The sequence below is a fragment of the Micromys minutus genome (genome assembly GCF_963924665.1).
Source record: "Micromys minutus genome assembly, chromosome: 3".
In the NCBI taxonomy this organism is placed as follows: Eukaryota; Metazoa; Chordata; class Mammalia; order Rodentia; family Muridae; genus Micromys; species Micromys minutus.
Window position 1 is genome coordinate 68,641,628 of NC_137972.1, and position 23,943 is coordinate 68,665,570.

At 47.4% G+C, this 23,943-nt stretch overlaps 1 protein-coding gene across 1 annotated transcript in view; it reads left to right on the plus strand.

Moving 5' to 3' along the window:
• The window catches only part of ADAMTS17 (ADAM metallopeptidase with thrombospondin type 1 motif 17), a gene marked incomplete at both ends in the record, with an annotated part of 292,773 nt that extends 269,309 nt beyond the window's left edge, over positions 1-23,464 (plus strand). Inside the window, 3 exons of the mRNA XM_080913724.1 lie at positions 3,190-3,342; positions 21,978-22,155; positions 23,298-23,464. Coding sequence (XP_080769850.1) covers positions 3,190-3,342; positions 21,978-22,155; positions 23,298-23,464 — 498 coding nt within the window. The remainder of the gene's footprint in view (positions 1-3,189; positions 3,343-21,977; positions 22,156-23,297) is intronic.
• Positions 23,465-23,943: the final 479 nt, after the last annotated feature.

Below are 23,943 nucleotides of genomic sequence, written 5' to 3' on the forward strand. Positions count from 1 at the left end.
AAAAGGATGACCTTGCCTTGGGTTCCACAAAACCTAGAGCAGTCTGGGAAACATAAGGAAGCTAGATCCAAGACACTCTTCAGTATGGAAAATATTTTTAAAGTTCTCTTTGATTGCCAAACAGAATCATTTTGAATAAAAAAGTATTTGGCTTGTTTTAATGAACAGAAAGCCTACCCTTGGCCACTCCAAACTGAAGTTTAATTTCAGACAAATTTTAAAATGCACCCATTTAAGGACTGGGGTCCTTAACCTGCCCTTTGTGATATTTGATGAAACACGGGGAATTTAAGATTGGTTGATTTTTTTTTTCTTTATATACACTTAGGTTCTGGTTTATTGTTTTTGAGGATTCTTCCTCTATACTTGAGGTAGAGGTAAATTACCACGCCCTCCCCCTTCCCCAGGACAGGTGATCCCTAGGGCTTTGGACACCTTGATCTCAATCAAACAAGATTTGTTCTTTAATCAGATTGAATCCCCACATTTTCTACTTAGACTCTTCCCTACAGGAAAAATAAAATCCATTCTTACCTAAAGAGCCAAGTCTCATTACAACATGGAAGACCACCACAGGGGAAGTGTGACCCACGGGAACAGGATTTAAAGGCTCGCCTCTTTGCCCATCTCTCTGCACGTGCCTGATCCTAATCCTGAGCCAGTGTCCACACTGGTCCGCCTGACGCTGCCTGCCTAGAACACGGATCCGATTGTCCCCCTTGAATTGTCCACACAGCTAGTATCCTGTACCTCTGCTGTGTGCCAACGAGCCTGCTGCCCTTCTGCTAGGAACTGACTTTCATTTTCCCATGGGAGAAGAGACTTGGAAACTTATTTACACAACGTTATTGATCACGACTACCACCCACCTCCTTGGCAGATTCCTCATGGCTTTATTGGAAAGAGAATCTAATATCAGAAAGAAATGAAAGATTGGCTGGGAGCCCTTCCATCCTCAGCTTCTCAGCCCCATCCTGGGGGAAGTAAACAGACTGAGCATCACCTTCCTAGGTCCTCCTGTATCTGCTCTTCCTCAGGCAGACAGGGCTGAGGACCTTAAGAGAATGGGCTACAGACCAAAGTGGGCAGAGCCAGGACTAGGCCCAGAAAACAGTGTTTAGAACACCAGAGAGAGGCCAGAAACACAGACTAGACAGCACGGGAACTGACCTGTAGGACTATAGTAGGACAATCTAAGAACTGACCACAGGCAGAGGTGGTAACTTGACCCTGGAGTTGCTGTGCAGCTGCTGTGGGTACTGGTACCAGGATACAACCCACAAGTTCAGTATTAAAGGTGGAGTTGCCAAAATGGTCAAGAAATTGTGCCGTGGAGAATAGGGACAGCCCTTCGGTGCCAAAACCACCACCACTTTATTGGCGTGATTTTCTCCTGGGCCAAGAGGCGCAATGTCCTGAAGACCTAACAACGGAGGTCACTTTACCAGTGCCACATGCCTGTGTTCACGTGCTTCCCCAGCTCTTCCAGGTGACCCCACAACTAGCTTCGAGGCATGTGTGTGCCTTCTGAAACAAGCCAGTCAAGATTAGTCTCAAAGTGGCATAGAAGGAAGAGTTCATCCAGGACCGGAGAGGTGGCTCCGGGGTTAAGGGAGCTGGAGACCTTTGCAGAGATCCAGGTTTGGGTTCCAACACCCACATGGAGGCTTACAATGGGCTGTAACTCCATTTCCAGGAGATATCATGCTCTCTTCTGGACTCTGAAGACACCCTTACATATGTGTGACACATACATATACTCAGCCTCATCTGCACACATGAAATCTTAAATTAAAAAAAGATTCATAGGAAGAAGGTAGGTAATATTTTAGGATAAACATCAATAACAGAAATGTCAAGTATAATGCTCTCTGTGTTTTTTTCTGAACATGCTGGAACTCTTTAATTAAAATGTTGTCACGCTTGTCACTGCAAAGGCTTGCCACACATGATAACCTGGGCAGGCTGAAATCTGCAGAGCACAGCCTTTATTTTAGCCTCCTCTGTTTCTTTGTGGAATGGTAGCATTTTTTCAGGGAGTCGCACATAGCAATAGCATATTACAGGGGGTGCGGGGGCTCCCTGAGCTGTGGTCTGTATTCCTTCTGCCCTCTGGCTGGAGGATGTAAACTGTCCCCTCTGCTCACTGGCTAACTTGTCATTTTGTCCATTATGATCTCCCAAAGGTGACAGGACTCTCTCTGTCTGGCCTTCTTTCTACTTCAGGTGATGTGTAACTACGCCATGCCTTCTTCCCACAGTGGAGGAACCAGTAGCGGGATGCAGCCATGTCCCAGAGCACCCATTGTCTCTGTGTCTTGTCAGTTTCCTCGCTTAGCATTCTTTCTTGGTTTGTTCTGTCTGTCTGCTTGTTTCTGCAAAGACAGAGTCTCTCTGCATCCCTGGCTGTCCTAAAACCCACTCTGTAGACCAGTGAGGCCTCAGACTCAGATCTGCCCACCTCTGCCTCCCAAGTGCTGAGATTCAATGTGTGCACCACCAGTTCCCAGCTTTTGTCATCCCTTCTTATTGCATGAGAACACCTCAGACATGACCTCCTGAGAGCTTGATCATCATTTGTGACCCCCTTCCCCCCGATTTCTACCTAGATGCCCTCTCAGAGTTGTTTCTTGCCACGGCTCCTAGTATGCGAGCTAAACCACCATATGGAATGTTGCCATCTTCATTTTTGGTACCCGTGCTGAAATTCTGAGAGCTTGCCTGTGAGAAACACTCATGGCTTCTAGCTATTGCCTCTTTTTCTGATGGCGGTCCTTGCTTTGTGTATCTGGGGGCCACCTAGCTCAGGCTCCTTCCCTCCCACAGCCTTACCTAGCTCCAGCTGTCCTTTGCTTTCCCGCCAGCTCATGTTTCATTTGCCCTTTGAACTCCCGAGCTGCATCTTTTAAACCTGGAAACAGGCCATCGAATTCCACTTTTCTCCTTTGACCACATAGGGCCATGAGTTCCTCCGAGTCCTGGATCCTGTACCCACCACCAGCCACCTGGCTGGGTCCCCTGGGGATTTAAAGAGGACTGTGAAAAACTCAAATTCAAGTACAGATTATACATCATCATCATCATTTATGCTCTCCCATTCTGGGCCCCGCCCACAGTGGGGACTTCAGTGGTATTAATGGAGTTAAGCTGAATTAGGATATATTTAAACACCCGTATCGTGTCGTGCAGTGCTCTGCCAACTGCGGCAAAGGGGTCCAGAAACGGACTGTGACATGCACCAACTCCCAAGGGAAATGTGATGCGTCCACAAGGCCGAAAGCAGAGGAGACGTGTGAGGACTACTCCAGCTGCTATGAGTGGAGAACTGGCGACTGGTCTAAGGTGAGGACAGCAGGCTGGGCTCCCTTCCCGCTGGAGATCAAGAGGCAAGTTCACTTTCCTTCTCCTCCCTCGGAGACCCACACACATCCGCCCAGCTCTTCCCTTTCTTTTTCCTCTGTCTCCTGGTTGTCCTGGAACTCACTCTGTAGAGCAGGTTGGCCTTGAACTCACAGAGATCCACCTGCCTCCACCTCTGAGTGCTGGGGTTAAAGGCATGCACCACCACAGCCTGCTGTCCTGCTCTATTAAGCCATCAGCACTGTGCTGAGAGCCACAGCCACGGTGTTTGCATTTGGGAGCAAATCAAATGCAGCCTGAAGTGCACAATACGTGTCCCTCACCAGCCTCTCTGCTTTTTTCAAAGAGCTAGTGGTACCCCAGCAAAGGGCCATGAGCCTAACACATAGCTACCCACCATGAAAGCCTCACAAATATGGGTGCTAGGCTGAGGCAGAGCCTAGAGGATGTGGGAGCCCTTGGAGATGTTGAAGAGCTGCGGAGTCGGCACCTAGAGAGGCAGGGAAGGTTCTATGGCAATTGACTGTTTCTCAGAGTGATGCTGTGTGTGTGTGTGTGTGTGTGTGTGTGTGTGTGTGTGTGTGTGTGTGTGTAAAAACTGGGTGTGTACAGTTTCCCTTGTAACTCCCGTGCTGGGGCAGTGGAAATCAGTGGATCCTTGGGGCTTGTTGCCAATCACACTGGTGAGAAACCTGTTCAATGAAAAGATTGAAGGTAGATGAAGAACTATGCCTGACTTCCACATCCATGTGAACCTGCATCCACACCCGTAGACTGTACCAAGGCTATTTTTATCATCTTCATCATCATCACCATTATTCTTCGCTGTCTGACCCTTGGTAACTTTGAATGATTCATTTCTGCAAGGACTGAAGTCTGTGTAAGAACCAGCTAGTAGATTGTCCCAAGAGCCTTGTCACAGAGACAAGCTTAGTGTCTCATGAACAGAGTCTGTTTTCGTCCTTAATGTCCCGGCAACTGAAAACCTCAGTTTTTGCAGTCAGGTTCCCTCCTGGACTCTGGCCCAGAATGATAAGGGAACAAAGGAAGTGGGCACGCTGCACCTGGTCACTTTACTACGTCCTACCAGGCAGCGCGTTCACTGCTTGTGCGCCTTAGTTTAGATAATTGGTGATTTCCCTCTTTACATCCTTCGCTGTTAACAGACAGATGTTAAACACCTGAAGGATCTGGGGGCCTGGGGACATGAACTCAGTTTTTGGCCCTGCCAGTAAGATGGTACTGGTTCCTGAAATGACTGGGCTCAGGATACCGTCACCTGACAGCCCCAAACAGGCAATTCACTTCTGCCTCTGGCTTCTGGGAAGAGGAGAAGCCTGTCTACTGGAGAGCTGTACCCCAGATTCTAGTACCTGCAGAGATTCCTATGCTGTCCCTCAACCTGTATCTAAGCTCAACTCCCACCCCCACCCCCCACCCCTGCCACCGACTTCCAACAAAGTATCCCCTGCTGTGTCAAAATGTAGCCTTTGGAGAACTGTGAATTTGGAGATGACAAAAAAAAAAAAAAAAAAAAAAAAAAGAAATAAAATTCTTCCAAATCTTTGACAAATTCTGACCAGGGTCAGAATTAAGACCATAGGCTCATTCTCCAAATGAAACCGACCCCAGAAGCATGACCATTAGTGAGGTTCAGCATGGAGCTGCCAGGATGAATCTCAGGTAGAAGAAATCTAATTTCAAGGCTATTGGAAAAAACAGTGCAACCCTGAGGGGCTATGAGAATAGAGATAACATGGAGCCATAGGTTTAGTTCTCTCTGTCTCTCTCTCTCTCGTACTGGGTCTGTGAAAGGCTACCCTTGCCTGCACCTCCAAGATGTTCATGCTTTCCAAGGTCTAGACGAGAATTACTCTTAGACAACTAAGCTCAGCCACTTAAAACATGACTCCATTCGCACACGTGTGGCCCCCGGTCACATCCGTTGTGCTTGGCCTCATTAGCTAAGCCTCCCTGACCCAGGCTGTGCAGACCCAGCCTTGGAGGAACTGATGAGCTTCATGTTCACAGGCTGTCCTGGTCAGAGGCAGAGGTGAGTTCCAGGACCAGACAAGCCGTGTACCATTGGGGGTGCAAAGTGACAGCTTCTTTGTTTTGCACCCTATGTTCCACATCCCCATTCTTCTCTAGCCAGCCCCAGTAACTCCTCTCGTCGAAAAAAGAGGAGATGAGGCAATTAAGCCCCTTGCCAACCATCTTCTGGCAGAATCCGACCCCAATTAAGTGTTTAAGGCACGGGTGGCTTTGGGAGTCCAAGGGCTGGTAGCTGTGGACCTTAGAGTACCATAGGGCATCTATGGCCACCCAAGGCATAGATGTCTTACTCCTCTGGTTTTGAGGACAGAGTAGGTACTTTTCTTTTCTTAAGGACTTTGAATTTCTGCTATAAAGAGTAGCAAAGCACCAAGGGTAATTAGAAATAGCCCAAGAAAAGATTGGTCATGTGACCCCGTCTTCCATTGCTCTTAGTCCCAACCTCTGTCCTCCCTCCCCCGCCTGAGGATGCTAGGACAGTATCCCTCAAACTTGCAGGTCCTCACCTGCCTGTCTCAGGAGGCAGAGGTCAAGCCTTCTCCTTCCTAGCCATGGCTTAGTGGATGAATGCTTCCTGGCTTTTCACAGCAACTTGTAGGGAGACTAAGGAACCCATCGTAACATAGCCAGCTCAGTCAGTTGTCCCTGGCATTAAGAACGAGGGTCCCAAGAATGTAATGACCTCCCTAGATTATGGCTACTTTACAGGCTGAATGGCTATGTGTGTTTGTGAATCAGCTACCCCAGCCCAGCCACAGTGGGTCTGCAGATCATGACCAGCCCACAGCCCTCCATGGGGGATGTTCCCAGTCCCCATCCCAGTCAAGGCAGCATCAGAAAAGCGCCCATCAAGACGGATCTCACAGATGGTTTGCTCGGCCGTACAGATCAGAACCAGAGATGCTAAATTACATGTGTGTGCAGGGCCAGCTGGGAACAAGGTGGAATTGAAAGGGCATAGATGTGATTCAAGAACTGCCCCAGGAGCTGTCCAACCCTACCACTGTCTCTGACGCTACATCATTGAGGCTGGAGGCTGGGAACATCCCCATTCAGATAGAAATGTCCCTATGGTTCTGCCTTCTTTGGCAAAGAAAGGTAAATAGGATTCTCAGCCAAAGGTAAACAGGACTCCCCATGACCTTACTTTCCAGGTGACAGGGACAATGGACATGGGTGCCACTATTTTCCTGTGGTTAATAAGCAAGCAAACTAGACAGGAAATAGTAGACTATTGTCTGAGCCTTTTTAGCCTCCTCATATTGGGTTAATAGGGAACTAAGACGCCCCATTGTAGGAGTTAGTTGGGGGAAGAGAGCTGGGGGGATAAGGTAAGTAGCGGCTTTTCCTGACACACAGAAACCCACTTCACGGGGTTTCTGAGGGATGCTGAGTTTAAATGGTAATCCTGTCCACCAATCACAGTCCACCCCGACCTGAGCCCATACTGTGTGTCATTTGGACAATGTGGCAGCACGGCCATTTTGAGGGCCCACTTTGGACCTAATGCTATGTATGTGTACGGCATTGTTGGGGACAACTGTACTCATTGTACTAGCTACTTGCAACTAAATGGAGATGACACAGGGCAACCTTTAAACAGCTGGAATGCCAGCCGGTGGTGGAGAGTCTGGCAGGAGCACCTGGTTTACAGTGGTGTGAAACAGCTTCTGCATGTCTGTTTTATTTGGGGTGAGCAAGGGCTATATAAACCTCGGAGAGTGGGAAGGTGTTTTCCCAGTGAATTTACATTGGCTGGAGCTCAAGGTACTGGGAATGCCTCATTTGCATGGAGAGGCATTCTAGGTGCTAGGCAGGTTCTCACCACGAGAGGATTCAAACCTGTGATTTTGGCAAGACCCGTGCGGCATTCCTCCAAGAACCAAGAACCATCTCTCCTGTAGAGGATGTGGATGGAGGTCAGCCTCCACAGATAAGGTCAGACGGAGAAGAGGAAGCCCCACTGCAAAAGGAAGTCCACCATGTTGTGCCAAGCTCAGGGAGCTGTCTGGCCATGATGGACTTAATATCAACTTCTCCCAACACTGAAAGACCCTGATGCGACAGGGAGCAATCATCATGACAGGAAGAGTGAGTATCAGTGGGCCAAGGAGCTGGAGGATCCAGGGGCTTCATCTAGGGGACACCAAAGGGAGAGTCCCACATAGAGTCAGCCCCTGGAGATCTTGCTCTGTGATCCAGCTCCGACAGGTCTTTAATCCTCTCCTCCTGAAGAAGCTGGTTCACCTGGTAGCAAAAAAAAAAAAAAAAAAAAAAAATGGCGGTCAGACCCACTAATCAGGGTAGTTAACCTGGGCTCCTTCGTGGGAATCTTGGTGAAAGTGTTGGGTGCCGGGGTCCCAGAGCAGCATCAGTCTGGACTGCCAGGCCCAGAAGATCTGAGAGATTTTCCGGTATAGGAGGAACTCGGGGGATGGTCAGCTTCCTAGTGTCCAGCCTGCTCACAGCTTTTGCGGGTCCTGAGGTGAGTGAGATAAAGTGCCGTTGCTTGCCCAGTGACTGCTATGGACACATTTGAAGCAGGCTCCAGGTGGACTCCATTGGTACCCTGTCTTCTTTGGAGGTGGCCTCTGGGCTGCTGCAGGAGTCTGGTATTTCTGTTCAGTATAGGAAAGCCTTTTCTGTCTTCTCCAGCTTCCCCTCCCAACAAACACCTTAAATGCCTGCTCAGATCTCTCTGAGGAGTTTGAGAGCTGTCAACTGGCACAAATTCTTTATTTTAATATACCTGATTTTGAACATTATTTACACTAGACAGACTTTAGGTTCACTTTAAACTTGTTTTCAGTTACTTGCCTCAGGCTTAACTTTAACATATACAAAAGACTATATATAATGGAAGATATAATTTGGTCTTTCTCTTCAAGTTTGTTTCCATAACTAAATTACATAAATACATAGCATGACTAAAATTATAGTTCTAAGCATATTAAATTTGATAACTTATAAGGTGACAGACCATAAACTTTTATGTTTTAATTATCTCTAGCAGTTTATAAGGATTCCTAATTTTATCTGTTATGTTTGTGCCTTAAAATTTATGTTTTGAATAAAAGATGTTTTAATATCAAAATAAACTTTAAACCATAAATACATTCCATAGAGATACTAGGAACCTCATTTTTCTGATCCTTTTATAATATACGTTTTTATAAAATATCATTTTTATATAACTTGGTTCTCCAAATAGCTTGAGCTTAACAGTGTTAGCAAAGACAAAAATGGTTAGAGAGATACCTCTGAGTCGGTTTCTGTGAGGCTGAATAGAGCATTATAGCCTTAGGAATTTATAAACCTTATTCAAAATATCTTAGATATGTGATGTTACCTAATTGGTCTAGGGAAAATAAAATAAGGCAAACCATCTTGGAGGCCTGGTGTTGTCTCCTTAGTCAACTTTTTAAAAATTTATATTTTTCTAAAAAAATTGTTATATACAAGTTACATATATAGTACACTATAGCAAATGAAAATTATATATACAGATTTTTAACTATTAACCTCTTTTGCTTTAATTTTTAAGGTAACCTTTCTTTTTGAGATTTTACAGATTATACTTTGTTTGTTTGTTTAAATGATACCTCTAATGGTCTACAAGTCTTGCAATAATGAAAGCTTTATTTCAGCAAAAGCTTTAAAGATATCCATGACTTTAAGTAGGGAAACAATTTAGTAAACAAAACCAAGAAATTGGGTAAAAGTATTCAGAGATAAACATGTGTGATTACATTTAGCTGTCAGGAACTTCTCTTTCTTTTTTTTTTTTTTTTTTCTTTTTCTTTTTCTTTTCTTTCTTTTTTTTTGTATATTTTGTCTACTTACATTTCTTTTTTTAATCATTTTTATTAGATATTCTATGTATTTAGATGTCAAATGTTATCCCCTTCTCCCCCCTCCGAACCCCTCTTGCTTCCATGAAGGTGCTCCCTCTTCCAATCACCCACTCCCACCTCAGCACCTTCACTGGACCAAAGGCTGCCCCTCTCCTTAATGCTAGACTCTGCTATCCTCTGCTACATATGCAACTGGAGCCATGGGTCTCTCCATGTGTGCTCAGTGGTTGGTGTTTTAGTCCCTGGGAACTCTGGGGGTGAGGAGGATTTGTTGGTTGATATTGTTTTTCCCATGAGGTTGCAAACCCTTTCAGCTTCTTCAGTCCTTTCTCTAGCTCCTCCATTGGGGTTCCCATGCTCAGTCCGATGGTTCGCTGCAAGTATCTTCATCTGTATGACTCTGGCAGAACCTCTGAGGAGGCATCCATATCTGGCTCCTGCCAGTAAGCACTTCTTGGCATCAGCAATAGAGTATGGGTTTGGTGGCTGCATATGGGATGGATCCCCAGGTGAGGCAGTCTCTGGATGACCTTTTTTTAGTCCCTGCTTCTCTATTTTCTCCTGAGAGTATTTTGTTCTCTCTTCTAATAAGGACTGAAGCATCCACATTTTAGTCTTTCTTCTTTTTGAGCTTCATAAGGTCTGTGAATTGTTTCTTGGGTATTCAGAGTTTTCTGGGTCTAGTATCTGCTTATCAGTGAGTGCATACCATGTGTGCTCTTTTGTGACTAGGTTACCTTACTCAGGATGAAAGATGGTTTCTAATTCCATACATTTGCCTAAGAATTTCATGAAAGTCATTGTTTCTAATAGTTGAGTAATTACTCCATTGTGCAAATGTACTACATTTTCTGTATTCATTCCTCTGTTGAAGGACATCTGACTTCTTTCCAACTTCTGGCTATTATAAATAAGGCTGCTATGAACATAGTAGAGCATGCATCTTTGTTATCTGTTGGAGTGACTTTTATATGCCCAGAAGTGATATATGTGGGTCCTCAGGTAGTACTATGTCCAATTTTCTGAGGAACCGCCAGACTGATTTCCAGAGTGGTTGTACCAGCTTATAACCCCACCAACAGTGGAGGAGAGTTCCTCTCTCCCCACATCCTTGCCAGCATCTGCTGTCAGGTGAGTTTTTGATCTTAGCCATTCTGACTGATATGAGATAGAATCTCGGGGTTGTTTTAATTTGCATTTCCCTGATGACTAGGGATGTCGAACATTTCTTTAGGAGCTTCTCACCCACTTGGGATTCCTCAGTTGAGATTTCTTTGTTTAGCTCTGTCCCCCATTTTTTAATAGAATTATTTAGTTCTCTGGAGTCTTAACTTCTTGAGTTCTTTGTGTATATTGGATATTAGCCCTCTATCGAATATAGGATTGGTAAAGATCTTTTCCCAATCATCAGGAACTTCTATAGGAAACCATCACCCAGTTCTCAAAATATAATGTTTTTTTTTTTTTTTTTTTCTGGGCCTGTCTGTTTTGTTTCCTATCTTCCTGTCAGAGTCAGGTAACTAACCTAGGCCAGAACAAAGGCTTTGGAGGCAAATGCTTGAGTCTAATGTGGGGCAAACCAAATGTCATCTCAAGTGCCAGCTTTTTGGTAGACAAAAGCAGCATGTTATCCGTGCCCAAAAGACATTTGAATCTCTGTAAGACTGAACCCAGAGAGCAGAGGAAGGGACAAAAGCAGAAAAGCAAGGAAAACTTAGATAAGGTGAGAGTAAAGAAGGCTTGGAGATAAGAGCTTTTTGAACCCTTTGTTTATGCATTGACAGAAGTTGTTGAAACTTGTAAGAATGGAAATTGGACGTGCAGTTTCCTGGCCGCTGAGATTGACTGTGAAGCTTGGATGGAGGCCAAGCCATATCTGCAGTAAAAATAAGGCAGTGTCATTTCATGGTGTCTAAGTCTAAAGTGGGGTGGGGAGGAGAGATTAGAGAAAGCAGGAGAGAGGAGTCAACAGTCTAATCTTAAATGAGAAGAGCCCATGGTTAGTTAGAGGAAGGCAAAGGCCTTGAAGAATGGGTATCAGTAAGGAGTTCCCATGAGCATAGCAATTAGGTAGACAAGACTTGAGAAAGGGGCCATAAATAGGAGGCCAGAGACAGGATTTCAATAGGAAGGGACCATAGGGTGACACAGTAAGAGGCATGTGCCATAGAACAGTGCCTCAGTCCCCAAGGGCATCCATCCCCAAGGGACTAGTCAGTGAGACACCCAGGATCGCAGTGGAAAGGCATCTCTTTCCATGTGATGAGGTTCCCAAGAGTTCAGAGCAAGCTCCAGGGTGCAAGAGACAGAGCAGGCAGCTCTGAGAGGACCTGTACCAAGCAGGCAAGGAGAAGCAGGTGGGTAGCAGGTAGAGAAGTGGCCAGCCAAAGAGGCAGACTCTAAATCTTAGCGTTGAACGTGGTAAGGAACTGAAGCCTGCATAGGCAAATAACCCACACCCAAAAGGCTCTAGTCAGCAGTTCCTTTAAGTTAGGAAGGACCAGGACTTTAGAGGGTGGGCCGTATCCCTCCCAGATGTAACAAGGGCACAGTAAAAGCACCAAACAAGTCCACACCCTGGGTAGAAAGAAAGGTTTCCTGGGGGCTCAAAACTGCCAGGCTGTGCCTTAGGGGCAGAGAGAACAGCAAACTGTCGGGGGTGGAGGGGGGAGCCTTCCTGGTTTTAAGGATGAATGTTGCACTGGGAAAAAGTGCATAAGCTAGAATGTCCTGGGACCTAGAATAGTGACTTTGAATTGCTAGAGGCTCGTTTAAATTAATAAGGAACCAGAAGCCCCACTACCAGACGTAGTTGTCTGGAAGGTGGGAGTCATGGGAGAAAGGAAAGTAATGTTTCCTGACACACAGAAACCCACTTCACGGGGTTTCTGAGGGATGCTGAGTTTAGATGGTAATCCTGCCCACCAATCACAGTCCAGCCTGAGCTGGACTGTCATTTGGACAGTGTCAGCAGCATGGCCATTTTGAGGGCCCACTTTGGACCTAATGCTATGTATGTGTACGACATTGCTGGGGACAACCGGGCACCTCAGTGCTCTGAGCCTGGGAGAGGCTGGGTGGACTCTCTAGGAACTGATTCCTACAAGCAGCCAATCCTTTATCCAAGTCATGTATAAGGAACATAGTCCCACTTGGTACTGCCAGGGCTATGATCTGGCATAGTCCTACCTCCAGGGCTAGAACAGCACTTCCTAGAAACCAGTTCCAATAACCAAGTGCACCCCATAAATGTAGAGCCCATGTATTCAACCCTGGACACCTAAAACAGGGATGTGTATCAGTTCTTTATGAGTAAGTATGACTACTGTCCTATGGTTGACATGCCTTCTGTTCAAAAGCACAAATGTCCTTCAACCCCTGAAACAGTGAGAAGCCAGTTGGTGTAAAGGGATTATGATGGGCACTATTTTAAAAGGGGACTTTTTCCCATGCTGAAGAAAAACAAACAAAAAAGCAAAAAACAAAAGTGGACATGAATGCTAATAGGTATACTTGAAGAGAAGATTTAGTGTAGATATGGGAGGCCTCTGGAAGGATCCAAAACGAACCCAGGCATGACAGGAAAGGGGGAGAAGGGTCAGAGGGAAAGATAAGAGAGAGAGAAGATGGGGGCTGAGAGAGGAGTCAAGAGGCAAGAATCAAGCTGGGAGACCAAGAGACCAAAATGGCTGGGTTATATGGGAATCAGAAGCTGGGGTATGGGCTAAAGAATTCAAGGAAGGGGTGAGGTTTGCCAGCCAGGATGACTCTGTCACAGGTAGACACCTCAGGAGGCAGGTGGCCAGAGTCCTCTTTGATTTGTTAAATTGGCACCTCAGTTAGTCATTTATCCTGAGTTTGAGACTCAACACAGGTAAAATCTGAAGTCTCTCCTACCAAAAAGATCAAAATGACAATTGGCCTCCCAGTAACAGAATCCCCTCCAATGAGCTTTCTTGATGCGGGAGGCCACTGAAAAGCCCCAGGGAAGCTACTCTGTCCTCTGCAAGTAGCCCAGCTCCTCCCTGAGATGCAGATGACAGCACACAAAGTAAAATATACAGAAAGTGTCTCTGAGCAGTGTCTTGGTTCAGGTTTTACTGCTGTGAAGAAACACCATAGCCAGAAGCAAGTTGGAGAAGAAAGGGGTTGATTTGGCCAACACTTCTGTATCACGCACGGTTGATCATCAAAGTCAAGACTGGAACTCAAAACCTGGAGGCAAGAGCTGATGCAAAACCATGGAGTGATATTCCTTATTGGCTTTGTTTCCCATTGCTTGCTCAACCCGATTCCTTATAGAACCCAGGACCACCAAGCCAGGAATGGTACCACCCACAATGGGCTGAGTCCTCTCCCATCAAATACTGATTAAGAAAATGCCCTACAGCCAGACCTATGGAGGCATTTTCTCCGCTGAGGTTCCCTCCTTTCAGATAACTCCAGTTTGTGTCAAGTTGACATGAGACTAGCCAGTATGGCCCCACCCCTTACCTGGGTAGCACAGTAGGGCTGGCCCTGGTGGCTGGGACATACACTAGCTCCAAGGATGTGGGAGCAGATAAGCTGGCCCCTCCCTGGCTGCAGCGCCCTAATACAGAAGAGCCAGCTCCTAGGGCTCGACAGCCTGCCCCCCTCACCAAGGCAGTACTTGAGAGCTGGCCTTCATGATGTGAGCCCAAGAGAGCTGGTCCTGTACCTTGCCTGCTGCCTCAGTCAGAACAGGCCGAACAACTCAGCTACCACCCAAGCCCAAATCCAAAGCTTTGAGTTGGCCCAACCCAACTTCATCTGTGAACTGCTGGGACCAGTCCTGCAGGATCTCCATGACACAAGGCAACAGCAGGATAACCAAGAGGAGTCCGGGTAAGGATCCAGTACTGAAAATGTAGCAGAAGACAGAGGCCTCAAGCCAGATCAATGAATGACTCATTGCAAAGAACATTTTCAAGTAAAGATGCTTGGACAAAACAGTATTCTGTGGGACACACAGCAGCTTCACTATGAGACGGGGAGTTTTTCCCTTATTTTTTATTTTTATTTTTAATCTTTGTTTTCTTTGGGGGGAAGTTGCAAGGGCCGAGGGTAGATATGGAAGGACAGAGAAATGAGTGGGGTTGGGGTGCATGGTGAGAAATTCACAAAGAATCAATTTTAAAAAACCCACTAGCCAGCAGCGACCCCAGGAGGAAGAAGGGGAGCTCACACAATCCTGTTCACACAAACATTGTGGTCAGGATGCTTACAGGGCAGGGAGCTGCTAGAAGCTTCCCTGTGCTCTTGACGGGGCGAGACGGGCAGAGAGAGCATCATGGCCTTAGAAATGAGGGGTACCCACAGTAACCTCTCTGCCCTGTGTCATCTCAGAGCCTCTGCCTGCATTGCTGGGGTCTCTACTTGCTGTGGACCCGTGGCCACCTTACTGTGACCCGGCCAGCACTGCCCAAGCCTCAGCTCTGCACTGGATCCATACACACCCTCGGAGATGCAAATGGCCACCACTCCCTGTGCCTTCAGGGCCTCCTGGCCAACTCAAGGATATGCTAAGCCCTAAGAGCGAAATAAAAAAGGAATGTTACCTTTCGAACCCCGGTGGGTCATGGGAAGCCCTGGAGGAGGTGCTGGTGGAAGGTCAAACTTATTTGGGCAGAATCCTTGACAGAATACATCCACCCGTGTGACCTCATCTGCCCCTTATCTCTCCCAGGTTTCTAGATGCTAAATTGAGGCTCACACTGGTCCCTAACCTGTCTGCAGCTTTCCTTGGGGTTCCATGTGTCCTCACTACTAGGAACGGAGAGGGCAGTGCCGATGGGAATCTTCTTCCTCGGAGGAGAGACTTAGAGCTACCGTTGCAGGTGACTTCTCGCCAACCTCTGAGGACTCCCTGACCATCACTAGGCACTATGCTTTCAGGCTTCCCCACTGTAAAGCCCCAACCTGAATCCAGGCGTCAGCTTACACACTCAGACTCAGGGAAAGCGCTGGAAGCCAAGCCACGCTGAAGGGAGCGGGTGCGCGTGCGTGCCTGGATCTAACTTTTCCTTCCACGGCAGAGTCAGCACGAACATCGTGAAGGTTTTCATTATCGTCCAGACCAGCTGTTTCAGGTTTCAACAGCTGCCCCAGGCTCTGCCGTTCCCGCCAAGGCTGGAGGGAAAACTGTCAGGAAAGCCTTTGAAGGGTTTCTGACATTTCACCAGCCAGACACCTTTCAGACAAACATGAAGTGGAGCTACTGTCAGGGTTCCTGCTCCATCCAGAACCTGCTTCCTGCTGCCCTGGGCGTCCCTTCCGGCCTCAGTCTACCCAGAACCAGTACAGGCAGGGCAGCCTAAGCTGCACTCCTCTACCCCAAACAAGTTCCCACTCGATACCATTTCTCTTCTAAGATTTCAAATGGTGATGATGATGATGGTGGTGATGGTGATGATAATGGTGGTGATGGTGATAGTGGTGATGGTGGTGATGATGATGGTGATGGTGGTGGTGATGATGGTGATGGTGATGATAATGGTGGTGATGCTGATAGTGGTGATGGTGGTGATGATGGTGATGGTGATGATAATGGTGGTGATGGTGATAGTGGTGATGGTGGTGATGATGGTGGTGATGATGATGGTGATGATGATAGTGGTGATGATGGTGATAATGATGATGGTGATGCGGGTGATGTTGATGATGGTGATAGTGATGGTGATGCTGATGATGGTGATGATGTTGCTGCTGATGATTATGGTGATGGTGATGATGATGGTGGCAATGATGGTGATGAGAAAGCGTCCCACTAGAATGCTGTTGTTTCCAGCTGGTTACAGCTCAGAATAGAAGAGTTCTTTCCTGCCAGGAGGGGTCACAGGGCTGAGCCTCTAAGCAGCAATGAAGGCCTGACTCCTCCCTGCTGGGCGAGGCCAAGCATGGAATCATAAGGCTCATACCCTGCTTCAGAAAGGTGGCCCCTCATTTCCTACAGATGCATTTATTGAGCGCCTACTGTGCTCCAAGCACTAGTTATTAGCTATTAGTGTGAGAACTAACTAGAACATCCCTAAGCCCAGTTCACCGTCGACAGGCTGTACTCCTGTAGTGGTTGTTACAATTACCGGTTTTTGGAAGACACCAACTAACACTGTTGCTGCAGTGTCACAAGGCTCCGGTAACCTGTTTCCTCCTGTTTGCCTAAAACTCTCTACCCTGAGAGAAATCCCTTTTTAGTTTCCTCTAAAAGCCTATGAGGAAAAATTCACGTGTAATTTCCCTTTTTGCCTTGTGGGTCTGCATCTTGACTTTTGTTATGGTGGTGGTTGGAGGTTCTAGTTTCTTGGGTTTTTTTGGGGGGGTTGTTGGTTTGTTTGGTTGGGTTTTTTGTTTTGTTTTGTTGTTGATTCTGCTGTGGGTAAGGATGAAAGTCAGGTTGTCCTCCTCATTCTAAGGAAGTGTCCCGCCACTTAGCCAGGGCTCCAGCCCATAAAATGTTTATTTCACTATTGTGCCCCCACCATGACACCGCTGCCTCGGCGTCTTTGATTCCGGCCCTGACGGTGTGGCCACTGTGTGCATACCGTGTGTTTTATAGCTGCTCATTCCAGAACAGGAAGAGAACTGTCCTTCCCGGGCCTGAAGATGTACTTTTCGTCATGGATTTGTGGCTGGTTTACTTCTGTCTCAGTTTGAGTGAGTCTCAGGGAGTTAAATGCTGATGAAATGTGTAACTTTATAAAGGAGGTTGGGGCCAGCCTGGAGAGAGCTTCAAACAAGACCAGATCTGTTTTTATAGATGTGTTTGCTTAGATTGTAAAAGTCTGGGGGGGGGGGGCAAGCTGTCAGAGCAAGGCTTGAGGCAGAGCCTGATGCTATCAGAAGTACCTGTCAACTCTTCTTTGTTTAATTAAGTCTAGGGCCTCTGGGGAGGTCACAGAATGGAATCCACAGCACAGCTCTGTTCTCTGTAACTTGAGCCTGGGGTCCCAGAAAGGTGCCACACAAAAACAGATCCTTCTCTGCCAGAGTGGCCCCTAATTGTGCTTCTGGGGATCTATCTGGCTGAGGGACCAACCAGGAGCTAGGTCCCACTGACAGCGACAGCCCAGGGGAACCAAGGAAGATGGGCCACCGCCAGGTGTCCCTGCTGCAGCTTTATCCTTGGTCCTGCCTTTGCAGCTAAAAATAGTAGCAGTCCTAATGCTTGTTGAGACCTCTACTATCCCAGACTCCTGCAGGGTCCCAGCAGGCCCATTTCCCACCAGCCACTCCCTGATCTGATAAACATCTGCCCAACAGACTCCCTACAAAGAGAGAAGCCAGTGGCTCTTAGGCTAAGGACAGGCTCAAATCAAAATACAGTATAGAAGGTCATCAGTGGGGACTCTCCATCCTTATGTATTTCCTGAGAAGTCTTCAGCACAGAATACCTGAAAAAGAAGAATTAGCCCCAGAAGCAGTATAGGACTTTCGAAGTAAACCCCTTACTGCACTGTCTTCCAAACCTACGTATCAGAACACCCTCCTGTGAACTCCTGTGAAATGGTGTGATCGTTTCCTCCTCCCCCTCACGAACACAGGAAGGCATCCCCGAGAGACACACCCCGGGTTCATCTTCTAGATGGATAAGAAAGTGTCTCAATGTTCACAAAAGGTTTTCCAGGTGACCTGAGGCACATAAAGGCCCCCAAACTCCATTGGCTGTGAAAACAGTGCCCTCCAGGACTCCTGGTAAAATCTGGCATAACTCAAGTAAAATCCCCACCATAAGAGACCCTGGCTCATGCCTGCCTCATAGGAACAAATGTCCCTGTTGAAGGACTTCAGAGAAAGGCTGGAGAGATGGCTCAGCGGCTAAGAGCCCTGACTGATCTTTTGGAGGTCCTGAGTTCAATTCCCAGCAACCACATGGTGGCTCACAACCATCTGTAATGGAATCTGATGCCCTCTTCTCTGAAGATAGAGACAGTGTCCTCAGATGCATAAAATGAATAAATAATTTTTTAAAGGACTTTGGAGACATCATCCACCTCAGGCATCCCAGAGCTCCTAAGTCTTTTTATAGTCTGGGAAACTTGAAAGCCATTAAATATGCTAAAAAATATATGCTAAGTGTTGGAACTGTACGATTCCTGGCCACCCATCAGACCTCCATCTGGTAGAGCCTCTAATTCTTAGGGAGGGATGGCCTGGGGGACAAGGAAATTGACCTTAGAAAGTCCCTTTCCACTGTCAGGCTCAGGGGTCCGCATCAGCCTCAGAATTTCCTTGTCAAATGTACCCACACACTAGCACAGGCTTTGGTGCCAGCCCTGGGCTGTTCTTAGTGAAACCGAAGCCTTCAGAGGACATGCTGATCCTCAGGGTGCCTGTGTGTCATGATTCGAGGAGAAAGGCAAGCTCACATTGCTGTGGCTAGTACACGCGTCCCTCTTCCAAAACCAGGCCCGTCCTCGTCAACTCATCACAAAACTAAGATTGGCCATACAGCAAGAGCAGGGTGTCTTCATAACCGTGTGACCAGTTGTATCTGAATATCCATTACAGTTATAATGACTTGTGAACAAGTCACGTGACTATGTGCATGACTGTGTGTGTGCATGCACATACATGCATTTGTGTGTGCTCTCTCAGGTACACATACCATAGCATACGTTTGGGGGTCAGAGAAAACTTGGGGAGATAAGTTCTCTCCCAGATGTAGGTCCTAGGGATCAAACGTGGGCCCTTAGCAACAAGCAACTTTACCTCCTCGGCCATCTTCCTGGACCTCAATTTAATTATTTAAACTTGTGCTGTAGGCGTCTGGGTTTAGACACCAGGTGTTCGCTTTCTCTAGAGCTTTTAGACTGGGCCTTATGAACTCAGCACCGAACCGGATAGAACCGGATAGCAATCCTGTGCACTACAGTGGGAGGTTTGCACTGTCTGTGCCACCGTGTCCCCTGAGACGCCCGTGCCATTTGTCAGGGCACACACAGTCACTGCAGTGTAGCCCCACCGAGACACCGCCTTTTGAACCGGATGCTCCCTCGGCACACCCTGGCTCACACCCTCATGTACATTGCATTCAGTGGCCCGGCTTTCCTCTGTGATGGATTGACTGATGGCATTTGGCTTTGCTCTGCTGTGAGTTGGCTGCTCTGACAGTACCACTGACCCTGCCGGTGACCTTATTCAAATGGACTCTGCAGGTGCGATTACTTTCCTAAGTGACCTTCACACATCTGAGGCCAGCTTTCTTCTTCGCATTTATGAGATCCTGTCTCTAGGAGCAGATCGCTAAATGTCTTGCCTCTTTCTTTTTTCAACCCCTGTCATCTTCGTAAGGCCCGTAATGAACCTTAGTGGAGGTGACGCAGATGAGGAGCGTATTCCCAAATACTGCTTTGGCTGCAGAATACTGGGAGGCATGCCTCCTTGCTGCCCCTGGACTCGGAGCAGTTTTGTTCTTACGAAAACGGCGTCATTTTGACTGGAGGCTGCCTCGGCTCCGTCTGAGCACACCTGTCAGCTATACATGAATTCAGCAGTGCAAGCGGCAGCTGGCTGTCGTTCTAACAATTATGCTTAGCTGGACATAAATACATGACGGCGTCCTAGGAAGAGGCCTTTGCCTTTTCTACTGGACACAGTAACTCAGTTAGGACGGGGGCTGGCAATTCTGGATACCCACTGCATCTGCCTGAAGAACTTGAAAATAAAAAAGGTGATGTCCGTCATCTCCCTGATGCTTTTTTTTTTTTCAGAATTTTTGCAAGATTTGTTTTTCAAGACTTACCAAGTTAGTCTAGCAGCTGATCCTAGCTTCTTGCAAGATAACCCTAAAGAAATACGTTGCTCTAGCTCCTGCCCTGTGTTCAAGGGCTCCCTGTTAGTGGGAACCTCCTTAACAGAACCTCAGCACCCCTCAAACACACCATGTACCCAGAACTCCTGAGGTTAAGGCTAGCACCTAGAAATCCGCATTGGCGACTTGGGATGAATTCCCCAGGCCAAAAGAAACCTCTGGTGGGTGTGTCTGGGATACATAAGTGGGCATGAAGCCAGTAATAGGGCCAGCCTTGCATGTCGGGGAAAGAGCCTGAGCTGGTTTGAACATGCTGTGGCAGCCCAGTGGCTGCCTGTACTTTACCACATGTTCTATGATTTTAAGATTGGTGATCTTTCCAAGGCAGCATTCCCTTGAATGTTTACCCTTGAAAGTGATACCACCAGCATGGCCCTACTTGTTAGACCGGAAAGCAAAGCCCTGCTCCCAAAAGGCTCTCTGAACAGGAGCTTGCAAAGCCCACCTAGGCAAAATGGTACCACCAATGCCTCCATGAGCCTGTGACTTTTATAACCTCCCAGGAAGGCCCTCCTTCTACTCCCGGGGGACTCTGGGAAACACTGATCAGGACGGCACCTGGCTTTCTCTACACACGCAGCCGTGTCTCAGAGAGTTCCTTTCTCCCCCTACCCTGGGCGGCCTTATTAACTCCAGCTGGGCTGCTATGCAGCCTGGGCTGTATTAAAAGTTTTGCAGAGTGTTCTCAGTACCCCATAAATCAGAAAAGTGGCGTCTCTGGGGACACCAGATGAACAAGGTATGCACGTGGCTGTGGTTCTTTACTTGGGAGGAAACAAACTTGGAGAAATGGTTCCAAGGGTCCTGGAGAGAGTAAGAGCCAAGGGGCCAGGTTTGGGGAGAGGAACAAACTACCTTGGAAAATACAGTCATGTGCCACTAAACATGGAAGCAACTCAGAAAAGCACCACTAGGGAAACTGGTCCTTGTATAACATGGAGGGCGTGTCCATAAACCTTGAGAGTCAAGGGGACTGACTATACATGGACTCCCCACGCAGCCACACGGTACTGCAGACACGAGATTATTGACAACTAATTCTTTTCTAAGTAGGACTGTGCCCAAGATGTTGTGTGTGGTAGATAGAGCCAGCGACACTGTTTTTTATCAATTAGCTCATCTTGCTCATAGATCTGTGCTGTGATTTTAAAGGCTGGTAGAGCAGTTGTGTTTACGACAGTGTCACCAATATCCCCTAGTTTGCAGAGAGCAATCTTGTCATCCTCATTTGATGGTCTTTGTGTTCTTATAAAAACACTAATATCATCCTGAGTGGCCTGTCCTTAGTACCTTACCTAATCACTTCTGTATCAGTGACATTGTGGGGTCAGAATACCTGACCAAAGCAATGTCACATTTCAGGTTTCAGGTGGGAAAGTCAATGACAGAAGTAAAGGCAGCTGGTCACATTGTGCCCACAGTCGGGAAACGGGAAGTAATGAATTTGGGAAACGGGAAATAATGAATGCAGGAAACAGGAAGTAATGAATCCAGGAAACAGGAGGTAATGGATGCAGGAAACAGAAAGTAATGAATGCTGAAGCTCTGCACATGGCGCCACTCACACAGAGGGGTGGCTCTTCACCTCAGCCTAACCTAGGCATTATTGCCTCCCAGAGATGCCCAAAGATGTGTTTCCATGGTGATTCTAAATCCCATCAAGTTGGCAATTGAGATGAAGCAAGGCCTCGACTACCGATATCGGCCACTGAGGGGTTGGGGATTCAGTACATGCTCTGGTGAGCATACCATCCTGAAGCATCCTACCGGCAGGTCGTGAGCATCCTTGACATGCAGACATTGCAGGCACTTGGGAGCAGCTGTATGAGAGGGCCATGCCTTAGACCCTCAGCTCGGGTTTTCCCTGTCTCTGACAGTGCTCGTCCACCTGCGGGAAGGGGCTCCAGTCGAGAGTGGTACAGTGTATGCACAAGGTCACCGGACGCCATGGCAGTGAGTGCCCGACTCTCTCAAAGCCAGCAGCCTACAGACAGTGCCACCAGGAGGTCTGCAATGAGAAGATCAATGTGAACACCATCACCTCCCCTCGCCTGGGTGAGTACCTCTCTTGACCCCGGTCCGAAGGTTCAGGGGTGTGTGAGCATCCCCCTCAACCCTTCTGCCAATACAGGTAGCATCATCAGCCCTGCATCAGTGTGTGAGGTGGGTAAAGGACCGAGCTTCTTTCTAGACAGATCCTGCAGGACATCTGCATGGGCTCCTCTGTGCCACAACGGATCTGCACACAGACAGGGTGGAAAGGTTACACTTTTTTTATGTAAGCAGTTTGACTGTTGGTGCTCAGAACAAGACTGCTTATGCGTCCACGGTCTAGCAAGTGACTGGGATAAACCAAGGAATATCTAATGCATCGACAACTACCTGTCCAAACAAACTTAAGGAAGGAGTTGCTATGGCTCTAAGAGTACACTCCATATCATGGGGGAAGTCATGGTGGACAGACAGTAAGATCAATGGTCACGTTATCAGGAAGCAGAGAGAAATGCATGCTAGTTGCTAGTTCTTAGCTTGCTCTCTCCCTTTTATTCATGCCATCCATGTCCAAGATCATGCCATCCATGTCTTTCACCCTCAGTTAACCCATTCCAGGTAATTCCTGACAAACATGCCTAGAGGCTTATTTCCTAAGTGAACGAAGCTCCTTTAGGTTAACAACTTTCACCACCACACTCCTGGGAGCTCCTCAGCCAGGAAGGGCTCTAAACAGCTTCCATTTGAGTGGAAGAGCTGCTGAGCCCACAGAGATGACAACCATGTCTGTTGCCAGCACAACTCTGCTTGGTATCTCTTCAGGGACCGCCTATGTACATACAGCGCGTTCTCTTTGAAGACTAAGATCCTGAAGGAAATGTGAGCCACGTGTTTATCCTTCAACTTGGTGCTTTTGTGGATCTTTCTTGCAATGTCCTCTGTTCTTTGTTTTATAAATGCTAACAGAAGCCATACTGTCCGTCACAAACCAGGTCCTCCAGGCTCAGGGGCAAGTTGTCTAGTGTCTTTTACTCAGAAAAGTCAGGGGACTAGTTGGCTGCAGAGATAGATGATCCATTAGAGGGAAATACCATTCATATATATAGTCCTAGAGGTCCATACGTTTATGCAAGGCTAATGTGTACTTGAAGGTAGTGTATTTAGCCATAGCTTTAACCTTGGCATTCTTTCAACTGTCCCCTTAGCTGCTCTGACCTACAAATGCACCCGGGACCAGTGGACAGTGTACTGCCGGGTCATCCGAGAGAAGGACCTCTGCCAGGACATGCGATGGTACCAGCGCTGCTGCCAGACCTGTAGGGACTTCTACGCAAATAAGATGCGCCAGCTGCCCTCTCCACCAAGTTCATGACGTATAGCATGGTGCTAGCTCAATGCTCTGGCTCAAGGTCTGAGGCGTGACACTGAGTGGAGAGCCCTCACCCTACCCAAAAGCACACCAGCCCTGCAGCCAGGATCCCCCACCCCCACCCCAAAGCACTTCTCTGCTCCCACCACGAGGCCACCTCGAGGATCCAGTTGCCTAGAGCTAGAGAGGACTTGACGTTGTCTTGGTCCTTTGGACGTAATATATTGTTAACAGCCACTGGATGGCTTTCTAAGGAAAAACTACACAAGAGTCCTAAAATGGTTTTAATTTCTAAGCTCCTATGGACCTCAAAGGGAGACACCTCTGACAAATAATAATTATTCACACACACACACACACACAGAGAGAGAGAGAGAGAGAGAGAGAGAGAGAGAGAGAGAGAGAGAGCACATTTAGTGCTTCTGTTCTGGCTTTCTTTTGACATTGATTCCTCCAGCTTGATGTAGCTTTTTGTAGAAACA